Source organism: Alligator mississippiensis, chromosome 11, assembly GCF_030867095.1.
Source record: "Alligator mississippiensis isolate rAllMis1 chromosome 11, rAllMis1, whole genome shotgun sequence".
Lineage (NCBI taxonomy): Eukaryota > Metazoa > Chordata > Crocodylia > Alligatoridae > Alligator > Alligator mississippiensis.
Genome location: NC_081834.1, coordinates 40796647 through 40817840, shown reverse-complemented (window position 1 = coordinate 40817840; position 21194 = coordinate 40796647). Strand labels below are relative to the sequence as shown.

General features: G+C 42.7%; 1 protein-coding gene and 1 long non-coding RNA gene across 8 annotated transcripts in view; one reads left to right on the top strand and one right to left on the bottom strand.

The window, feature by feature from the left end:
* CSNK1G1 (casein kinase 1 gamma 1) overlaps positions 1 to 21194 on the bottom strand; it is a 177646-nt gene that overhangs the window by 12733 nt on the left and 143719 nt on the right. For 3 of the 7 annotated variants that reach the window (XM_006260903.4, XM_019477573.2, XM_059714860.1), the window contains 5 exons: positions 19248 to 19332; positions 15465 to 15613; positions 12826 to 12933; positions 4329 to 4439; positions 91 to 197 (listed from right to left, as the gene is read on the bottom strand). In XM_006260903.4, the coding sequence (XP_006260965.1) occupies positions 91 to 197; positions 4329 to 4439; positions 12826 to 12933; positions 15465 to 15613; positions 19248 to 19332 (560 nt within the window). Of the gene's footprint in view, positions 1 to 90; positions 198 to 517; positions 575 to 4328; positions 4440 to 9825; positions 10193 to 11210; positions 11294 to 12825; positions 12934 to 15464; positions 15614 to 19247; positions 19333 to 21194 lie in introns of those variants that run through there. The other 4 variants (XM_059714861.1, XM_059714863.1, XM_059714862.1 and 1 more) reach the window with 4 other exon arrangements.
* Positions 4396 to 5462, top strand: LOC109280658 (uncharacterized). The gene is made up of 2 exons (XR_002087043.2): positions 4396 to 4484; positions 4755 to 5462. It is a non-coding gene; the product is annotated as an uncharacterized LOC109280658 (long non-coding RNA).

Below are 21194 nucleotides of genomic sequence, written 5' to 3'. Positions count from 1 at the left end.
TCAAATACTTAAACATGGGTAAAAGCTTGTTGCAGAGAGACAACTTAAAAACTACATCAGTGAAGAGCTCAAATTGTAAAGCAAACGTACTTAGCTTCCTCCACCACTTCCACCTCAGCCTGTGCTGTGATTGGAGCATTGGAATGTGCCCCTGTTGGGTCATCAACGTTCAGTTCCCCATTAGTCGAGCTGACCACCTGAAACACAAAAATCATAGAAGCCACTATTAATTAAATCCACTGCTAGGTCATGCTTGTGTGTGCAGTAGGTCTTTACCAGTCTGGGCAACAGGTACTGTAAGAAAAGCACATGAAATCCATAGTGTGTACCCCTTTCCCTCCCTGCCCCTTTGTACTCTCCCAGCACCTCTGCAGAATTAAATGAGGTATCCCCCACAAGGCAGCATGCAACTGAGTGCACTGATTCACAGAAGTCAGAGACTGCTAAGGTCTAATTCACTATGCATGCCACAGCAGGGTCATTCCCTTCAATACATTCCCCAGGGCTTGGTCCACACCTTTGTGTCAGATTGAAGATTCTACTGCTACTTTTTGGATGCTGTTCCACTGTCTGTCTGAAATTAAGAGGAAAACATAGTTTGAATGCAAGATTTATTTTGACCCACTGCTTATTTACATCCTTGTAACACCTGTTCACTACATTTTTGCTAAGCCACTTCTCCATGGCATCTTCATACTAGTCTTTCTGTAGAAATCTTCTAGGTCTGAACCTGCCAACTCCCCATCATCTGAAGGGCTCACCCTTACAGGCCAAGTGTTTTGACAATATTTGCCAATGATATATCATGAAGACAAAAATGGACTCTTCAGCTTTGCACACCAAACTAATAAGCACCTCACACCTCCTTTAAAAAGAGACGGCCTGCTGGTCCACATGTCAAATCCCTCAGCCTTATCTCAAGACCACTGATGGCATACCAGAACTCATTTAATCTTGCATCAATCACCCCCCCCAATCCCAGAGAAGTGAACTCTCTTCCGTTTGCTTCTTGTGACAAAATAACTACCTGAACTCTGATCTCTTTTTGCCTCAACACAACATAAGCTACAGGGTGCCTTGACATTCCCTCCACCCACCACCCCCCCACTACTGATTGTAAACCACTTGAGTTCTCATTTAAAAGCCAAAGGTATCACAGCCGGTAGGGCAGATGAGATTGAGTGTCTCACAGCGACCATATTGCTGAAGGTGTGACTGCAACAGTAACAAATGAATGAATCCACAGACAACCAGAATTTGGCTCTCCATACTTTGTTCAAAAAGTCCAAAGGACTCCTGATCACATTCAGTCCCAAATTCTAACCCACTGTTAGGCGAGGAATTTCTTGTTGCATTGACATCCCAACTAACAACCCTGCAAGAACGAAGAGGACCATCCATAGGTCTCCCTTTGCAAACATCGCTCTCTCGGGAAAAGAGCTTGGGGTTAAAATTGTGATAACTAAGTCTGGGAAGCACTGGCATACATGGATTTCATTAGGATCCACAGTGTCAACCAGGTACTCTGGTGGGTTAGAAAGACCCAATTACCATAGAAAAGGAGTGGGAAGAAAGCTAAAACACAACAGGTCTTTTAGAAAGGGCTTCACTATTTTACCAGCAGTGACAACTTTTAAATCCTGCAAGCTGTGCGCTCAATGTGCCTCTGAAGTTTCAAGGTGGAGGCAGTTCCTATCCTATGCCCAAAGACTGCTAAAGTTTTGCTTCACCTCAGAGTCACCCTGGTGCTGCCTTTGGAGCTCCCCTTTCAGGAGTGGATTCCCCTCATTGGCACACCCTTCTCTAGTACCACCTCTTCTGCCAGTGTGAAACAAGGTGAGCCCTTCTACTCCCAGTAGGCCTGGCAAAGAGTTCTGCAGGTAGTCTCATTTCCACAGCTACTTCTTGTCCAATGTAACTTCACAAGAAGCTCTTCCTTTTTTTTTTTTTTTTTAATTAAACTTAACGCTGGTGTACTCTGCCATACTTGACAGTCAGTGGTTTTTACCTCCTAGATGCTGCTGTTTAAAAACTGCCTTCTTAGGGTTGAGGATTTTTTTGAGTACCCATGATACATCAATGAAAGCAGCAGAGAAACTCCTATTTCCAGTAGCAGGTAAATAGAAGTTTAAGATGCGCCATACAGGAGGATCTCTGCACAGATGTGGCAGCTTAACTAACCTTTTTAAAGGGAAGAAAACCAAAACTAACAAATGTTCCAATGTCTTTTGTGTAAGTGTACCCACACAGGGAGTTATATTGGATGGATTTTAGTGGCACAACCTTTAGTATAATTAGCTGTCTGGATAGGCCCAAAGACTGGGTTTAGATTAGGAGCACTTTCCTGGCATTACTATACCAGCATACTACCCTGACTGAGGACTTTGCATCGGTACAGTAAAATAAGAACTTCCCTTGAGCAGAACAGTTCTTTACACTGAGGGCTTCTGCCAAAGTCATGCTTCACAGTGGGATCATTTTTTTATGCATCTGCCCAGCACAGTTAGTAATCTCTGCAGCGACTTACGCTATGTCAAAGAAGAAAACAGTACTACATATTCTTCATACACCAATGTATCCTCGTTCCGGGTTTCAACTTCTGAACCTCAGAGAATTCTCAAAGTGGGAGAAAAACAAAAAAGGGAAGAAGCTGACCTACAAAAACCAGGTCCCTTAAATCTAGCCAAATATTAACAAAAAATTAGACCTCAGCAATAACCAACATTACAGCTATGAATGATCTTTCCACACAGAAGATCTAAAAGACGTTTGGAAGTTCCTTGACTATAGTGACCTCCTTCTGTATGCCTGCCGTGTAGTGGAAAAAATTCTCTCATGACCAGTATGGGCAAGAACTACACAGTAGAACATGGTGGCATGCATATCACCTGTACAGGAGAACCCATAAGGTAATGATTTATTTTAGACATACTCCTCTTTTGGTAGTATTTTGTGCTTACCATTAGGATTCCAGTATGCTAAAAAACAACATCAAACAATTTCACTAAATATTTTTTTTTCTCCCCAACAGTGATCCACCCTTTCTGCCATTTCAAATGCTGAGGAGCAGCAAATATTAATAAGACATTTCCTAGAGGAAGATATAAACAATTCCACGTAGCCAGGAATGACCAAGAGGTCTAGTTGGCTTTTGCCAGGCATCAGCTTTTGTACTAGTACACCAGCCCTATATGAAAACAGCAACACAGCACTTCTGCAAAACTTTTACTTCATTAGAGTGAATCAAAATCAAAACAGTTTGTTGCATAATGCTCCTGAAGTACTTAAGAAACAGTTGAAGCCTGGTTCAATTTTTATTTCATTCTCTTTAATTCTGGCCCAAACCTTGGGCCAAGTCAACTTGCATTCACTCCAACAACCAGTTGGCATGGCCATGCTGCAGCATGAGTCACAAGCTACAGCTGAGATAGGTACATGGCTGTCGCACTAAAAATGAAACAGGGTACCTGGTTCTCCTCACACTTTAACAGCACATTCACCTTTTCCATGGAACATAAATTGACTGCTGTATGAAATGCATTTTTCATTCATTTTCCCTACCACTAGCATAAAAGAAAAACAACACGATGTCAGTAGCAGCCAACAATGGGGTCACCAGCACTCCACAGTGCCATTTTGTGGTAGCAACACAACATGCTGCTTCTCAAGCTGTTTGTAAAATAACTTGTGAGAACAGGACAGCCAACCCAGCAATGTCCCTGGATTCTCCCACGTACGATGTACTCAGACATCCACCTGCACACAGCCTGGATATAAAGGCTGAACTAGAACAACACTATTGCTTTCCTAGAATTTGTTTGTGTGCAACAGCCCACGTAGGGCCACATCAATAGTCCAAAACTCCAACTTCTTGATTACACCACCCTGTAGTGCTTTATAGTCCATACACAATGCCATCCAGTACCCCGTCCCCCTGCTTACAAGTACAAATAGAAACAGCATTCTTTCCTAAGCTTAACTACAATAATAATTTATTTGGTCATTTTCATTTGTTCCAAGAAAGCGTACCTATGCAATTTTATAAAACACAAAACAAACCAAAAACAAAGGAAAACCCTTGCTGGGACTGTAGCAGTGAAGTGCAGTGACCATTCATAACAAGTTCTTGGCTTTGCAAGACTGTTTTTTAAGCATGAGGTGAGGGTAGGATAGGGCTAGTCTGGTTTTGCAACAAGCCCCAAAACTGCTTCAAAGTGCAGCCAATTCTCCTGATCACACAAGCACCACAGCAGAGAATCAATGAGACTGGAAATTAATTTGAAGCAAGTTCTGATGGCAAAGCTGTGCAGGTCAGGAAAAGACCATACCTGAACGGATCCTCCATGCCGATCCGCAGCCAAGTGAGATGTCAGGTACGAGGTATTTGTCTGCCGGCTTGGCTGAATCTCCCACTCTCCTCGGCGATCTGATGATGCAGTCTGCTCAGGCATTCGGGATCATGACAGCAAGAGATGGAAGGAAAGGTAAAGATGAGCCCAGGCAAAGCAACGGGTATGTATTAGTGGGGTTAGTTTATTGGGGGGGAAAAGCAAAGCATTTAAAGAACGCTTAGTTTGGTTATAAGTCGCTTCCACCACATGTGCTGCATCATTGACTTAAATGCCAAGAGCAGTAAATGCTATAATAGATTCATTCCTCCCCAATCCAGTGAATGGAGAAGCAGAACTCAGTGAAATCCTGAAAGTTACTTCATTGCAAGGTTTCTCCAACATCTTTTTTTTTTTTAAACACAGGAACTGTACACCAGTGACAAAGCCTGACAGGACATGGACATGAAGATTTCTCACCACAGTGGGGACAGACAAGTTGAGTCTCACTCTACATTGTATCTTCAGCAGAGGACCAACAAGAACTGACTGTTATAGAGCAGAGCCATTTTCCCCACAAATACAGAAGGAACAGAAACCCCACCCACTTTGCCCAAAGAAGTGCAAGGTTCTCTCTTTTCTTTTCTTTTTTCCACCTCGAGAATGACGCATGTCAAAGCACCAGCTTTCTATCACACTTTCTTCTTCCAAATGCAGGCACGAGTGCTAATCAGAGACTATAAACAATCATTGTCAGCTCTCACTATTTAAGCAGGAAGCTCTCTTAGCCCAGCAGTTCCCAATTTGTGGTATGTGTACCACCAGTGGTACGCATTAAGAGATGTATTATAATTACTTTATATGACAAAAATTTGCTGGTGGTACTTAAGGCTGCATCATTTTAAATTGGTGGTGCAGAGTCTGTCAGAGTTTGGGAACTGCTGCCTTAGTCTACATCAGAAGTTGGTTCCACCACTAGAACACGCGATACCAAGAGCCTGCTCCATCATAGCACATCCTCAGTGCCCCGAAGCACAAAGGCCAATTCTTCTGTGGAGTTAGAGCAATATGTTAAAAATAAAAAAGGAACACCATTAGCACGTGCTCCACCAATAAAAACTCAGCTTTTCTCAATGTGCCTTAGTTTTATTCATCTAACTCAGGGGCGGGCAATTATTTTGGGCAGAGGGCCGCTTACTGAGTTTTGGCACGCCATCAAGGGTGGCATGACAGGCAGCCAGGAGCAGATAAATATTAATTTTCTAAATTTTTTAGAGGCCCCATGGGCCAGATAGAATGGCCTGGCGGCCTCATCCACCCCACGTTTTGCCCACCCCTGACCTAACTGTAGAAGCTAGCGTAAGTGAACAGTAGAGTCCATGAAAAGTAGCCTTTGGGAAGATGCAAGCTACATCTAAAGAGTTAAAAAAAATTATATTATATATATATATATTTTTTTTTTTTTTTTAAACCATGGGTCACGTTATTTCCTTCCAAGTGCACACATGTCTTGGACCCAAATTAGCCCATACAAATTAACAATGACATACCTCTGTTTGGCACACACCTAGCAATAACTGCTTTGCCAGGAAGCTGAATTCAGGTACAAGAAGAACAGAGTTGAAATTTCCTATATTAGAGAGACTAAGTCTGATCAGCTCAAATGACTCTCACAGCTCAGTAGTATACTTAATGACATTCACTCAGAGAAACATAGAAGCATCTCAAGTCTTCGGAACAGTCTCCAACAGAAGTTCTTCCAATGCAAGACACTAGTAGCATTCCCTTTGTGGGTGTCACATCATCTATATGGCTATTAGGAACATAGATGCAAGACTCATTCTAGCTAACCAAGTTATTTCTATCCTTTGTTTCTTAAAAGGGAAATATGAACAAGACTCCAGGATTGTTGTACTTTTGTGGATTCTGTCATAATAGAAGCTAATCAACTAAGCATAATTGAAGCTGCAAGACTGTTTGCCTTGGATTGGATGCAAACACTGGGACACTTCTGCTTTGATCTGAGAAGTTGATAATAAGGATACAAATAAAGATTGCAGACTTGAAGTTGCAGTCAATAAGTCTCTGCACTCCTCAGCTGCATCCATATTATCCAGCTTTCAAATCAAGGCAGAAAAGTGTCTCAATGTCAGTTTAAACCCTGAAAGTTTTCAGGTTTCCAGTACATGACTAATTATGCCCAACTTTAGAAAAGTAAAATGAAGAAAAATGCTGAGCACAGTATGAACCAAGAACAACTGCTAGCTCTAAAGAGGCAGAGGACTCATTGTCCTCCTTGAAAACAAAAGAATATCCCTTACAGTTTCAAAAGTTAGCTACAGCCAGAGGAAAGCTTATGAAAGCCAGTCATTAAGTATGAAGCAATTTACAATCCATAGTGCGGAGAAGTCCTTTTTGAAGCACAAGGACATACAGATTCCTACACTCTGTTGAGAGCCAGAGATGAATTATTACATTATTTTGGCTTTAGGTAACGCAGTTGTGATAAACCTGCTCCACCATTCTCTAGCAGATGAAGGCATAGGTGGACCAAGGATTTTGCAAAGTGGGGTGCAGGAGCAGCAGCTGGTGCTGGCTGGCACCCCTCTGCTGTCAGGACAGGCACCACCCTGCAGGGGCAGCAGACAAGGACTTTTATTTTTTCTTTTCTTTTTCCAAGTTCCCAAATAATACAAAAATTTCCCCCTACTTCCCTTCTGTGCTTAATGGCACCTCCCTTCCCCTCTCCCTCCTTGCCCTTTCTATTTAAGTTTCTCAGCGCAGGAAGGGCGCTGCAGAGCTGCTCTCCACAAAGAACAAATGAAGCTGCAAAGAGAGGAAGACGGCAGAAAAAGGACAGAAAATGATGGCGGTAACTGAAAAACAGCATATCTTCAGAAACTAATTCTAGTCCTAATTCCACAGTAGAATTGGTTTCCTGAAGCCAGATTTTGACATGGAAGTTGTAATAGTTTGACTCATGAGGTGAACAGATACAGACAGGAAAGCTGCAATGTGCTTCCAGAAAATAACAGCTGAACCACAGTGGAAGTGATTGAATTGGTTCTAAACAGCTTGTCTTCCCCCTTGCCATTTCATCTTGAGGTATAAGCAAAGAGTGCTGATCTCTTCATGGGCACAAAACTAGTAGCTCTTTCTCCCAGGCTATCTACATTTTCTCAACAACACATAAGCACAAACCATAGCAAGGAAACTGCGTTTATTAAGAAAACTCTTCCCCAATGGGTATGAGAGGTTCCATCAAACAAAGCAGGAGGAGACACTTTCATGAAAATAAAGATAAAAAGTATAAAACTGTGTGTTCTGCCAACATACTAAACAACAGAAGGATTCTGGGACAGTGGCCTCTAGTGAAGAACAGGCAAAAAAGCTCCTCATCTCTTCTGAGTTGAGAAGGGAGTCATGGCAGTGAGTTTATCTACAGTCATGTAAATATCCAAGATAGGGAATGGGTTAAATTGTAACATACCTCCTGCTACTTCCTGGTCTGAGGGCAATTTGGTTAGGTTGGAAGGAAGTAGCTGAAAAAGTGGGCCAGCTGCTTACAACAGCACATCAGGCTATACAGTCTGCACCTCTGAATCACTGTGGAGGAGGAAGCATAGGGGGTCTCATCCTCTCAAGTTGAGGGCTGGACCATAAAGTGGTAAGGGCTCCAGGCTAAGAGATCTCCATTAAATAATGTTCCATTATTGGAGATCGCCATTAAATAATGTTTCTATTTGACTTGGATTTGCTGCATCTCTTGGGTTGGTTTGAAGTGCATTTTGCCAACTTGATGCATTTTCGTTAAATTTTTACCAAGCCCTATTATTTAGGGGATTTAACATTACTTTAGTATGCATCTGTGCCAGCATATATCCTTTATTTAAGGCAGTAGCTAAGACAGTGCAGCAGTATGGAAGGAAGCACAACACTAGAGCAGCCAGGATAAAAGACAGCAGGTCAACACCAAGTCAGCGTACTACTTCTGTACAGTTTGGCAAACCAAACCTTTTTTGGACATTACCCATTAGCACCCAGAAACCCAATCAAAGACAAGGGCTTCATCACCATTTGCATGTACAGCCAAGTGTGACAGGGAAGAAAGGAGTTTGGTACCATAAGGTCTCAGTTCATCACTGCCTAACCATTGCAGACTTAATTCCTGACACCTTAGCTTTATCTTCCCATTCTTTGCTGAAACTCCTGCCTTCAGAAATCCCATCACTTGAAAGCCATGTTCTTGGTTTTGATTAGTATCTTCTCCCCAGGAGATGCTGTGAAATCCCTCTACCACAAGGCACTAATTTCCCTGGCCCAGGTTCCCTTTGTGAAAGAGGAAAAGAGGCCTCAAGGAGCCCTTCATCTGCTTATTAAAATGATAACACTACTGCCTACTACACCCCCACCCTCTGGTTTCCATAAGAAAGTGCTCCCTGACCAGTCAGCTTACAAGATCTCTTAACAGCATACACATCCCCAGCACAGTTTTTCCATGAGGAGCACTTCCCACTGAGTGCACAGCTCACTGTCTCTTCCACCAAGTCTAAGAGGCAGTTTCCAATTAAAAGTGCCTGCAGAGCCCATCTGGAATAGCTATGAAAACGCCTACCAAGACAAACGGTCAAGCTCTCAGAACCATCATTCTTAGGAAGATATTAATGGTTAAAACCAGGTAGATTAAAAAATTACTACTGGCAGTGGGCACACAGTGTGCGCAACAGAACAGTGTGCATTTCATCTTGCCTGTGCTGGGTAGGTTCTTACATGACCCGTAGCATGAGAGCACCTTCTTCTAGTGCAGTGAGGACCAACCTTTTTGACAGGCATGCCACAAATGAGCCTTGCCCACTCCAGGAATGTCATTCCCAGCCCATTCCTTTGCTCCTTTTGTTGTTTACTCTGTGCTCCCTGCCCCTTCCCTGATCTGCTTCATGCCACACATACAGGCTGCCTGTGCCACTTGTGACACATGCCACAGGTTGGCCAGCCCTGTTCTAGTGCATCAAAAACGTGACTAATGGGATTACAGGTTTATCCTTTCACCCTCTTCAGGAGGACAATATTAGGCTTCAGTTTCATTTCATTTTGATATGGGCTTTTTTAAGTGTCAGAGAAATGCACCTTGAACACAGTGAGGTTTTTTGGTGACCCCTGGCCCATTCCACATTTTCAAGTCACACAGGCAGTGTTTCCATTAATCTTAATAATGTGCACCTGGCTATGGCTGGCTGTATAAAAGAAGCCACGGGTTACCAATTTACTGGTTCAGTTTGCAGGATGGAAACAGCAGAGGGAGCTGTGAGACAGAAGAGAGCAGCACTGCAGGTCAGTACCTGACACACTGACAGAATACACTTTCCCGGACACCAAAATTCAATTAAATATTCGAAACTTAAACCAACTCTGAAGAAAGCAAGAAACAAGTAGAACAATTTTTAGATTTCTGTGGAGAGCAAATATACTGAACAAAGAGACCAAAGATGCACACTGATCCAAGTAAACAAGCTTTAATGTGGAAGGTCTGTGAAAGATGGAAGGGGGTTTCATCCAGGTAATGCAGAGGATAAGCAGTGAAGCTGAGCTAGCCAGTTAAAGAACACAGTCCAGTATCCTGCCTTGTTGCACAGCAGAGTTACTCAAGGTGTGGAAGATTACCCCTATCCTGACTGCAGAAGAACAAGCACAAGATCTCAGTGTCACTGTTCAAACAGGATGAAAAGCTGAAGGCCAGGCAGTTACACACACAGGAAAGGGGAGGGGGAGAAAAGAATGAAAAGGAGTCAAGTTATCTTTGAGCAAACTTGTCGCCCCTTCAACTAGCAGATCCTGAACCTCACTGAGAACTAAAACAGGAGAATCTGCAAAAGGAAGCAGAATGGAAAAGTTAATCAGGCTCCTCCTTAAAAGTTACAACACCCCCATTTTAAAAACTTTCAGTCTGATTAGATCTGCGGCCACCTTGTCTCACCTTCCAGATAATCAGTTAAAGGTGACCCTATGGTTTCCAAGTCAGAGGTGCGTAACAGTAAGAGAAAGACTAAATATACTCCTGCTAGCTTCCTTGTTTAAGATGCCAAAGCAGGAAGCATTGCCAGTAGCTGAAGAGTGACTTGTGCTTCAACTCCTTTAGACAGCACCTAGAAAATGGACTTGCTACTGGTTCTCTAAAGCAGGTCTCTCCAAACCTCTTTTGATTAAATCCTTCTGTCACCACGTCATACTGAGCTCTTGCTTGCTTCTGGAGTGTCACCCAAGTACAAGCAAAAACTTCTGTAGAAGCACTTTCCTTAACATGCGTTTCACAGCTATAAAATTTAGAAGCTACTACAGGTATCCCATAAGCCTGTGTATTAGAGAGGTGAATGGAAAACAAACCCTACAAGGAGTAGCTTCACGTCTAACAGGCATCATACTCTGAAACATTACCTTACTCTTTTAACAAAAGAATACACACCTCTGCCTTGGAGCCTAAAGTTTGCTTAAATTTGAAGAAAAGGCCAAGAGAGCTAGGCCAATGGCTGACACAGCAGATCCTTTGAGGGATTAGGAATGGACTCAAGTCACACTATCAGAGCTGAATAATATGATATACTGGAGGAGAGATGCACACAGGATTTGAGAAGGGAAGCTTCCTATTGAAACCCCAATCACCCTCTTGCTGGATGCTAATTCACAGAGCAGCACTAGCTTCTGAAGAAACTAGACAGCCCATTCCCTGCAACATAATAAGCAACATGACTAGCTATCCAGAGGAAGCAGCTACAGATAAAGGGACCTGTAAGACCTTGCCTGGTCCCAGTGCCTTTAGTGGAATGCCAGAGATTACTAAACAGGGTCTCCTAATTGCATGCTTGGGAGTAAAAATAAAACAGTTACCCTTGGAGTTCAAGAAGGGTCACAACCCAAACTCACATGCCTTGATTCCATTGCCCTAGAAGTCTCTTTTTTCTAGTGGATTTCTGCAGAGAAATGATTTGCACAGCATTTTAAAAGGATCATCTCTTGGAGAAGGAATTGTTATGCTCTTGCAAGACACAAGAGATTATGAATTAATTACTTCCCAGTCAAATGTCTGAATGATACCTCAAAAGCTAAAGAGATATGCTGTTCACCTGCCACAGCATGCAAGAATTACAGCAGGGGTTATTTATGGGGGGGGGAAGGAAAAGATAATGACACATTCATGCAGCATCAGGACGAGACACAAATTTCTTTAATGGATTAGAATTACATAAACTAATACACCTGCAAAAATAATCGAGGTGTTTTATGGTCAGTTAAAAGTAAACAGGATGCACATACATCTACTATCACTCAATGTGTTGGCTGGAACAGGCAGTAAAGTGGTCACCCGGATTCACCCAGCAAGAAGCATTACAGTGTATTAAATACATGGAGGCAGATTACTGTGCTACCTGCTAACAGTCATCTGCACTAAGCATACATAAAAAATGCTCACAACCAAAGATGTAAGTAATCCAGTTTAAAGAAAAAAGACAACCCCCGCCCCTGGCCTCCCACCCACACTTTTAAGGAAGGAAATTCATGTTTAACAGCTTTAGAAGCATTCATATTTTAAGTCAGGAATTGGCAACCTATTGCCTGCAAGGCCATATCCAGCCCACAGAACTATTAGATCCAGCCTGAGGAGCCCGGTGGGGACTTCAGCAGAATTCCAGCAAGAGAGTGTCAACCACACTGCAGCCAGGTGGCAGGGAGTTTGCCCACAATGCAGCTGGGCAGTGCTGGCCCACACTTCAGACCTGAGGTGTATCGCTGCTAGGGAAAGCTGCCAACTGCTAGTCTAAGTATGTTGTACTTCAACTCACTGGATAAAGGCATGACAGGAGTGCTGGGCCAAGACAGGTTGCCACAATATATTGTAAAATACCACACACACAAAAGCAGCAGCAAACATGAAATGGATTGAGGACAACATACATGCAACAACTTGACAACCAGGCAGAGTAAACCCAGACCTCTTCATCACTGTTCAAAGTAAAGGGTATCAACAATTTCACTAGGAACCAGCAGAAAATACCAAGTTTTTGGATTCCCCAACAGCCACAAGATATAAAGAAAACAAAAGGACTGAAACTAGGAAATTCAAACTTATGTGCTTGGGAACAGAACCCAGCAACCTTAGATGAGAAACTGAAATCACTTTCATGAGCTAAAAGAAAAAAGTGACCCACTTCAGATTGTATTTCCTTTAAACCATAACACCTAGGTCATGAGCCTCCTCAAGTGTACTGGGATAAACAGCACTTCAGGAATTTGTCACCTGCAGAAGACAAAGCTATTTTCCAATCGTCTCCTAGACTTAAAAGGAAATGCAGTTGCTGGAGATGGAATAGGTGTCAACCCCAAGGGTCTCCAGACACGCAGTAGGTAGACAGATAGTGGAATACACAGGCTGGGACAAGCACTAAAGAGGAACGCTCAACAGCAACATTAGTAATAGTAGTAGTAGTAGTAGTAAGTGACGCACCTGATTTCGAAGAGCCTGCTGCTGCGATGGTCGATCCCTATGTACATGGCTGTCTCGGGTTATTGCAGATGCCCCAGAATCTACATGAACAGACCCCACTGGAGTAGGCTGGAAAATAAAGCACCCATTGTACACTGAAACCAATGCTGTGGTTAGATTCCTCTCCCTCCACAGGCCTGCATAATCTTTACCACAATATTAGCTCACATGCCGTGTAAAACCAGGAAAATTGAGGTAAAAAATATGGCATTAACAACAAGAGAGATGCTGTGAAACTTCGAGGGGACTCAAGGGCTTGCTGGACACTAGACCTGTTAACATCTCATGCAAAACTGGAAACTTATGCACATTAACCCTCACAGAAAGGTTACATTTGACCTAAATATGATAAACAGACTTGCATACAAGGATAGAATTGTATGGGGTTTTCTCCAGATCTCACAGTCTTCCTATTTTTAAAATTACATTAGCATAGAAACAGGATGTGTTAATTAAGGTTTCATCTGCTCTGTTCCCACCTAAAATCATAATCCTTGCTTGTAACATCATAATCTCCATAGCAACCACTGGTGTGTTGATAAGGAGTATGTGATAGAAAGTTTGCCTTGAAACAGGCTTTCTTCCAGTTGCTTTTGTAATTAAAAGGTAAATGAGGGGGAAAAGTGATTTATAAGGGAAAAAAGAAACCTTTTGAAAGGAAGCTACTGGTTGGTGCTAAGTAGACATTAGAAACATGTCACATTAGCAAGAAAATAACTGGAGCAGAATGATACCACAAAGTAAGGGACGGGCTACTTGCCTTGGGCACACAATGCCCTTTGCTTGAACAAATACTAGAGTGACTTCTATGTAGATGCACTTCTCAGATTTCCTGACAGGGCACAGGAGGTCTCTTGGTAACACTTCTTCGCACCAAAATTTAAAAGCAATGCATCAGGAACAGAGGTCACAAAGTTCAGTTAGATATTGCCTGGCCACTCACTAGGTTTCATCTGCTAAGCGATGATTTTGAACAAGGGAGCACTGATAGCATCAATGCAAGAGAGATCAAAAATGCAGGATTTAACGGATCCAAGCCATGACTAGTCTGCATTTCTCTCTTTCCCTTAGGACTCTGATCACAACAGCACTACGAAAACACTGACAAAGGGCTTTTTTGTTGTTTTTTTTGGAAATAATGTTTTCACTGAAAAGCAGGTTCGATGGACCAGAAGCTATTACAAATTCATTAGCAAATAAAATTTGGGAGGCACTAGGAAGCATTCACTAAACCTGAAAAGAGATTAAGATCTTCCAGTTTCACAGGAGTGCCTGAATCATCAAGCTACAGAGTGGGCAAGGCTCTCTCTGGCCCAATCAGGTGGATTTACTTCTAAACTAGGATTTCTCATTGTTCTATAAACGGGAAAGATTTTTCTTGTTGCTAAAGCTTATTAGCATTTACATGAACCCTACTAAAAAGCTGCAATCTAATTATTGCTAACACATGGGTAGATGTAACTAGTTAGATTGTCACAGGACAAACAGGCCATGAGGGATGGAACCCTAAATGTATCCAGGTCTGATTGAGAAGGATTTTGCTGGCAACATTAAAATTTAAAAACCAGATTTGCCAAACAATCTAAGATACAGTAATTATTTGTGACATCATGTACAATGAAGTGCTGCCACAGCAGCAGCTTCCATAGATCATTTTAATATGCACATCATTGTGTTAAATATGCCAGCTGTTCTGTTCCCCTGGTAGTGACCTGCATTGCCATATGGATAAAAATCATGCGAGACTGCCTCACTGCAGCATGGTCAGCACGAGAGAGCGCACATGCATGAGAGAATAATGCACTCTGCATTATTTAGGTGCTACCCAGGCATTGCAAAGAACCTATGAATCTTGACACAAAATTAAAGAGGGAGGAGTTAAAAGGGAATCAGGAAGGGGAAAGATCTTAATCAGCTCCAAGAGATGAAGAACATTCCCAACGCTTATTATTATGCCTATTTTTCCCTGACAATATGCTGATGACAGAGATAGTGAGCCTATTCGATTTCTTAAAGAAAGTCACCTCTCTACACAGAGGTACAGCCCAAAAAACACCTTAACACAAGGTGTAGGATAACATTGTGTCAGCTGTTCCACTTTAAAGTTCCCATATGCACACTATTACCCATCAGTAGATGAAGGGTAAGATACCAACTTGGTTTATTTTCCATTTACCATGGAATAAAGAGCACACAGACTGGTGGTTATTGAACAGCTACTGCGCAACGAAATAGCCACCTGGTAGAGGGAAGTGGTAAATTGTACATCCATAGCCTGAGGCATTTCATTACCCATCTACAGTACATCACTCAGATTATCATCCAGACTGTTGGCTAGAATATTTAATCTTAACTACTTGGGAAATCATGGTCATTTTGAATAATCCAAGGAACAATTCAGTAAAACTGCAATCCATGTGATGCATTGGGAAAGAGACCATCTTACCTACAGATGGAACTGTTAAGTCTGGATGCACAGGTTACTTGCTGTACCTACCACTAGTGTGAAAGGAGTAAACTGCAGCAAGTGCAGCCAAGAATGCAGAGAGCTATTTTCTTGGAAAAACAGAATAGGGGTTTTTTTTGCAAGCAACACTTACAATTGGCCTGCCAACCCAGTCATAGGCATAATCAAATGTGTAGCCTTTCTTTTCAAATAGGTCTGTGAAGATGTTTCGTAAATAATCGTAGTCCGGTCTTTCAAAGAAGTCTAATCGCCTGACATAACGAAGGTATGTAGCCATCTCCTCTGTTGAAAAAGGAAAGGGGGGGGGGGGGGGAGAAGGGGAAAGAAACAGCATCAATATCCTTGTCCCGATAACAACAAAAAGCAGCACACAGCAAAATTGCTTCCTACCCACATCAGGTGCATGTGTGGATTAAACAATCTTGTCGTGTAAAATGGGGATGACAAACTTTTGGAGGAGTTCAGCCCTCAAGAACCTCCATATGGCCTCCCCAGAACACTGGGCAAATTTGGCTCTCCAATCTTCAGCAGTAATGACAGGAAGTGCATCTTGAACAGAATCATTGCTTGGGGCATAGTACATACACAAGTTAAACCAGGGATATCAAACTCACCTTATGCATTGAGCTGGATACACACTGCAGGGCTCCTTGCAGAGCAGCTATGCCCTGCAGCACATGGCCGTTGCTCTGGCTCTGGCCCAAGACATACAGCAGTGAAGGCAGGGAAAGCACGGTGGTGGTGGTAGCAACAGGCAAAGCAGCTTCAGGGTGACAAGGGCTGTATCAGTCCATGTTTGCACTGCCACCAATCACCACATCCCCTGGGCCCATAGGCCCCAGGTTCTGCAGGAGGGTACTCTCCTTGGCTGCGGCCCCAAACTTCTAGTTGCTTACTTGTAGCCCAGCAGGTTAGAAAGAGCAATGCCACGAGCCACATCTGGCCTGCAGACCATACGCCTGACACCCCTACATTAATCAATATACGCAAGTCTCACCTGCTCAAACACGTATGTGACATCTCTATACAAAAGGAAAAGGAGCAGTGCTAGTCCGATGCTAACAAAGGGGCCATGAAGCAGCTTGTTGTTTCCTCCCACTTAATATGCTAATAAATCATTCCTTCAGACCTACAGGGCTTCCCAGAGAGCCACTTCCCAGTGTTCACTTATGCAAAAGGAATACAGTATCTGTTGAATGATGGCATATAATCTCACCCCTCTTTCCCTTTGCAGGACATAGCCAGGTGCTCAGCTAGTATAAACTGTCACAGCTCCACTGAGCCATAATGATTTATGTTGAAGATATGCATCTCAAATGCAGGTCTCTGACAAGGCAGTACACAGCAGTACTCACCACTTTACCAAGTCTGCCCATCTAATACCATACTTTTTGCTGTTTGTTCCCACAGCAGTCTCCAGGGCATGCCTGAACCTTTCCCCAAAAAATCTAGCAAGATATTCCTTCCATTACAAAGTCTTTTAATGTTTAATGAGTTGAGGTTTTTATTCCAAAACAGACCCCACTTTAGATTTGACATTTCAAAGGAACACACCATAAAAGAAGTGCCTTGGACTGCCTTACCCAATCCTACCTATTTTTTTTTTATCATAACATTTTAAATTGTATTCTATACTAATTATTTGAAACTGAAGCGTCAAACCTGCTCTAGACTCCTACTGTCTTCCTGGGAGGACTTCATTTTTAATTCAAGTACATAAACTATTGTATATACTTTTATTTAAAATTGTGATTTTTAAACAAAATTCATCAAGTTATTTTAAATCCCAACAGGATTTTAAGTCTATGTGAGGTGACAGGCACATAATTACTTCAAGCATCCTAAGCAAGGCTCAGCAGTATTTCATCCAAGTCACTGCACTGCTGTTGCAGCTCTCCCATCGGTGCCCCATAGGCACACAATCAGTTAATAGCTCTATTACCAAGGCAGGGGTGGGGAGATTTATTCTATATTTATATTGCATTAGGATCAAGGAGGTCCGATCACAGAGCAGGACTACATCATGCTAGGTACGGTACAAATAGAAAGATGTTCCTTGCCCAGTACACACACACACACACACACAATGCCAAAGCATTGTTAATGTTAATGCAACGTTAATGGGCTTCCTGACTGTCAAACTAAAGCGATGCAGCAGTAATGAAAACGTCAATATGCCCTCCTTGAGCCCAGCCAATGTACTGTACATAGAAAGATGGCACTGGTTTTATTAGGCATGACAAGCCAGACAGTCTTCAAAACAGGCTCAAGTCACATTCACAAACCTACTTCATGCCAGATAATTTTGATTACTAGACCCAGTTAACTGTTAATCCAGAGCTATACAGGATTTTATCTGCACTGAGAAATTAGCTATGAGGAGAATCCATAACTTCAGTCTTTTGCCTCCTTTACATTTATGCTGAAATTTTACCCATTTCAAGGTCAGGATCATCTGTTTTGTCTATCCAGTGCCTACCACAAAACTTGACACTCTTAAGCGTTACTGCAGTACCAATGTAACATCAGCATGGCTCAGGCATTTTGCCTCTAGGAAAAGTGTAAATGCCTCTACTTGTTTAGTATTAAAATGGTCCATACCAGCTTCAAAGAGCACATTTGCCAAGGTAAAAGGGATAAGGGAAAAAGATGCGACTGCCTCTTGTTGCTGCTCTGGGGCCACACATGCTACCCTTGTCAGTAAGCAGCTCCCACTGTGTGCTCCCCTCAGTCCAGGGCTCCATGTGTCACAGGAGCTCTGGGCCTCTAGAGAAGACAGAAGAGGACACAAGGGAGTGACTGTGGAAAAAGGTGGGTTTGCCATCCAAATACTGCTGGGAAGTTCGTGCTACTTCAGCCAATAGTAACTTCCTCCTCCTGCTACTCTTCATAGTGAGAAGCTATCTGCCAGCAGTCTTGTTCCTATAGGAGCTGTGGTGTTGACAGTAAAGTGAAAATGGCCTGGGATTTCCAATGCTTCCAAATCACACCTCTCAGTCCCAGCAAATCTCTATCAAGGGAGAGTCACCCTCTGGGGCTTCTCTTCTCCAGCAAGGCTATGTGGGCTATTGTTCAGCTGCAGCGAGATTGTGTGTGGCCAGCCTGAGTTAATACCATGTTGTATTGTGATGGTATTATCCTCAAAACTATGTTCTTAGCACACTGCACTCAGCTGACAAATTAGACCCAAAGGGTGTTGCAACAGGCCGCTCAGGTCTTTTACTGCTGCCGAGTTATCTGATCCAAACGAGAATGAACCCCACTGAGCAGAAGCAGTCAATGTGAATGGGTGGTGCACTCTGGAAAGAAGGCCAGGAGGACCTGCTGTCTGCATTCCCCTTCAGAGGGGAAAGGCAGCAACATGGGGCAGTCTGCAGCCATGTCAAAGTACAATTATAAAGTAGGACTGAAAGGGACCTCAAGAGGTCATCTAATGCAACCCCCTGCTCGAGGCAGGATCATCCCCATCCAAATGCTTATCTAACCTATTCCTAAAATTACACAGGCAATCTTGTCTCTCAGCTACAAGGCATATTGCCTCAAAACCCAAGGACATCCTAATTGGCCACAGGGAAAGCAGGAGTACAAGAGCACTGTCATGGGTGAAAAGTTACAATATACTTGGGAGATCCAAGGAAGAAGGAAAACCCCCTGCAGTCTGTATCAATCTGACTGTGGGGTAAAATTCTTTCCTGATCTAAAAGTCAAAGGAAAACGAGTGTAAAGCAACAATTGAAGAGTAACGCTGAGTTACAGTGACAGGTATCTGCCATCTACTGGAGCACAGGAACAGAAACAGCATTCAAATACGTTCCGACAGAGCAGGTCTAAATGTTCATGGCTATCATCAGACAGTTTGTCCAATTCCCAGCGGGCAGGTCACACAGACAATGTAACAATCACGGCAGGGAGTTACCTGGAAAGTTCTCACAGAGAACTTCAACTGGCGTGTTTCTCTTTGTGTCCCCAATCTTCTGATACCTCTCTTTTAAAGTGTCAGCCTGTGGGGCACAAACAGGAAACATAACTGTTGAGAGAAAAACCCAACAACAGGACAGTATAGGGAAAATGTCATTTTGTATATGGCATCTTGAGAACATAAATCAGGAGAGGATATTTCCCCCCCACCTTTGAAGACACAAAATATGAAGAATAGTTCCTTCTGTTTTAGCTCCAATGCAACTCTTGCTGTAAGCAAAGGATATCTAGTGATACCATTAAACAATTACACTAAGACTTAAAAGGGAAGAGCTGCTTAAGTGTGACGGTATAATGCTTAAGTCTCTCTAACACATTCTCTTATCACATAAAAAACAAGCTACAAGACAGGGCTATTAGCCCCCAACCTCAATATATTAAATGCTGCTGCATAGCCCTATAAAGTAACAATGCTCAGTTAGCCTTGTTAGGCATCAGATTCAGTTTTCACAAAACTTTTTACAGTGAAATGAATTGTCCCCAACTTCACACTTCTCTGCCATCTAGACAACATTGACTAGACAGCTGGTTGTTGGAAAAGATGAAGCAACGTACGCTCATGGTTTCCTGATCACATCCCTCCAGAAGCAGTGAATGCCACTTCAGGCACTACCTTAGTAACTAAAGATGCTCAGGCTGTATTTCAGGGCCTCTCCTCAGAACCAGCAGTTTCTCAGGAATTATTTAAAACACTCTTTTTATGAACAACTGCTGTTAAAGGTTTCTACCTTTGACAGCACAAAAAGTTTTCCTCAAGATTTTAAGTGCTGAGGGGAAAAAAGTCTCAGCTGCAGAAATCCAAAAACATGAACACAGAAGTAACACTTCACATTATTTCTAGTGAAATCAAAGAATATACACGTTTGTGGCCTGCAGGCAAAGGAGTAGAGGAAGGACGAAGGACCACTCCTCCCCACTTCCTTGAAAAGTTCAGGTCTTCCATCTGAGGCAGCTTCTCATCATTTCACATCTCATCTGCATAGCGCAACCCCTTTCTGGGCTAGAACAAGTTCTCTCCAACAGATGTATTTAGCACATACCCAATGAAGTCATGCTGAAGTTACCTGATGTTTTACAAACTAGTAAGCCTGGCATTTTTAAGGATAGAGACAGATGTCAAGCTATGTCACTGGAGAAAGCACCACCCTCCGCTATCTAGCAAGTCAATTCACTTATTGATTCTAAACTACTGAAATGCTCAAGTAAAATCATAGATCTTGTCACATGCCTCAGATCAATAGATATACGCCTGAAGAATGGGTAAGCTGGTAATCAAAGCTGTTAAAAAATTGTTCACAATTCCTCCCAAAACTAAAAAGCATCTATCTACACAGTAGTACACAAAACACCACTTGGCTGCCTAACTGCTCATTCCTCTGAGTTTATTGCCCCAACGGTTACATGTCTCCCCACTCTGAACCAGTTAGTCCAAGGCAGTGCTTCTCAGCTAGCATGCTATGGCAGTCTGGGGTGCCTTGAGATGCCATGGGATGTCCCGCAATGCTGGCACCGTTAGGTGTACAAACATGATTCATAAGATAAACCCAGAGATTTCAAATAGAAACCCATAGCGTCAAAACCATTCTTATCTGTTATGGTCCAAGTTGTTTGCAACACAACTACCCTATTATTTTTCTGTTATCAAATAAGGAGTGAAAACTAAGAGCCAGCATTGTCTGGGAGGTGCCTTTAGTCTAATGAGAGATGCCTCAAGTCTAAAAAGGTTGAGTACCATTGCTCTAAGGTGCCATCCTGCCCTGCCTTCTGCCCACTCTCAAGGGAAGGAATTTGCAGGATCTGTATTTGCAAAATATCTTAAGCGGTTTGAAAGCGATTCAGCCTCTAAGTGACTGTTGCCGACGACTCCTCATGTTCAGACAAAAGT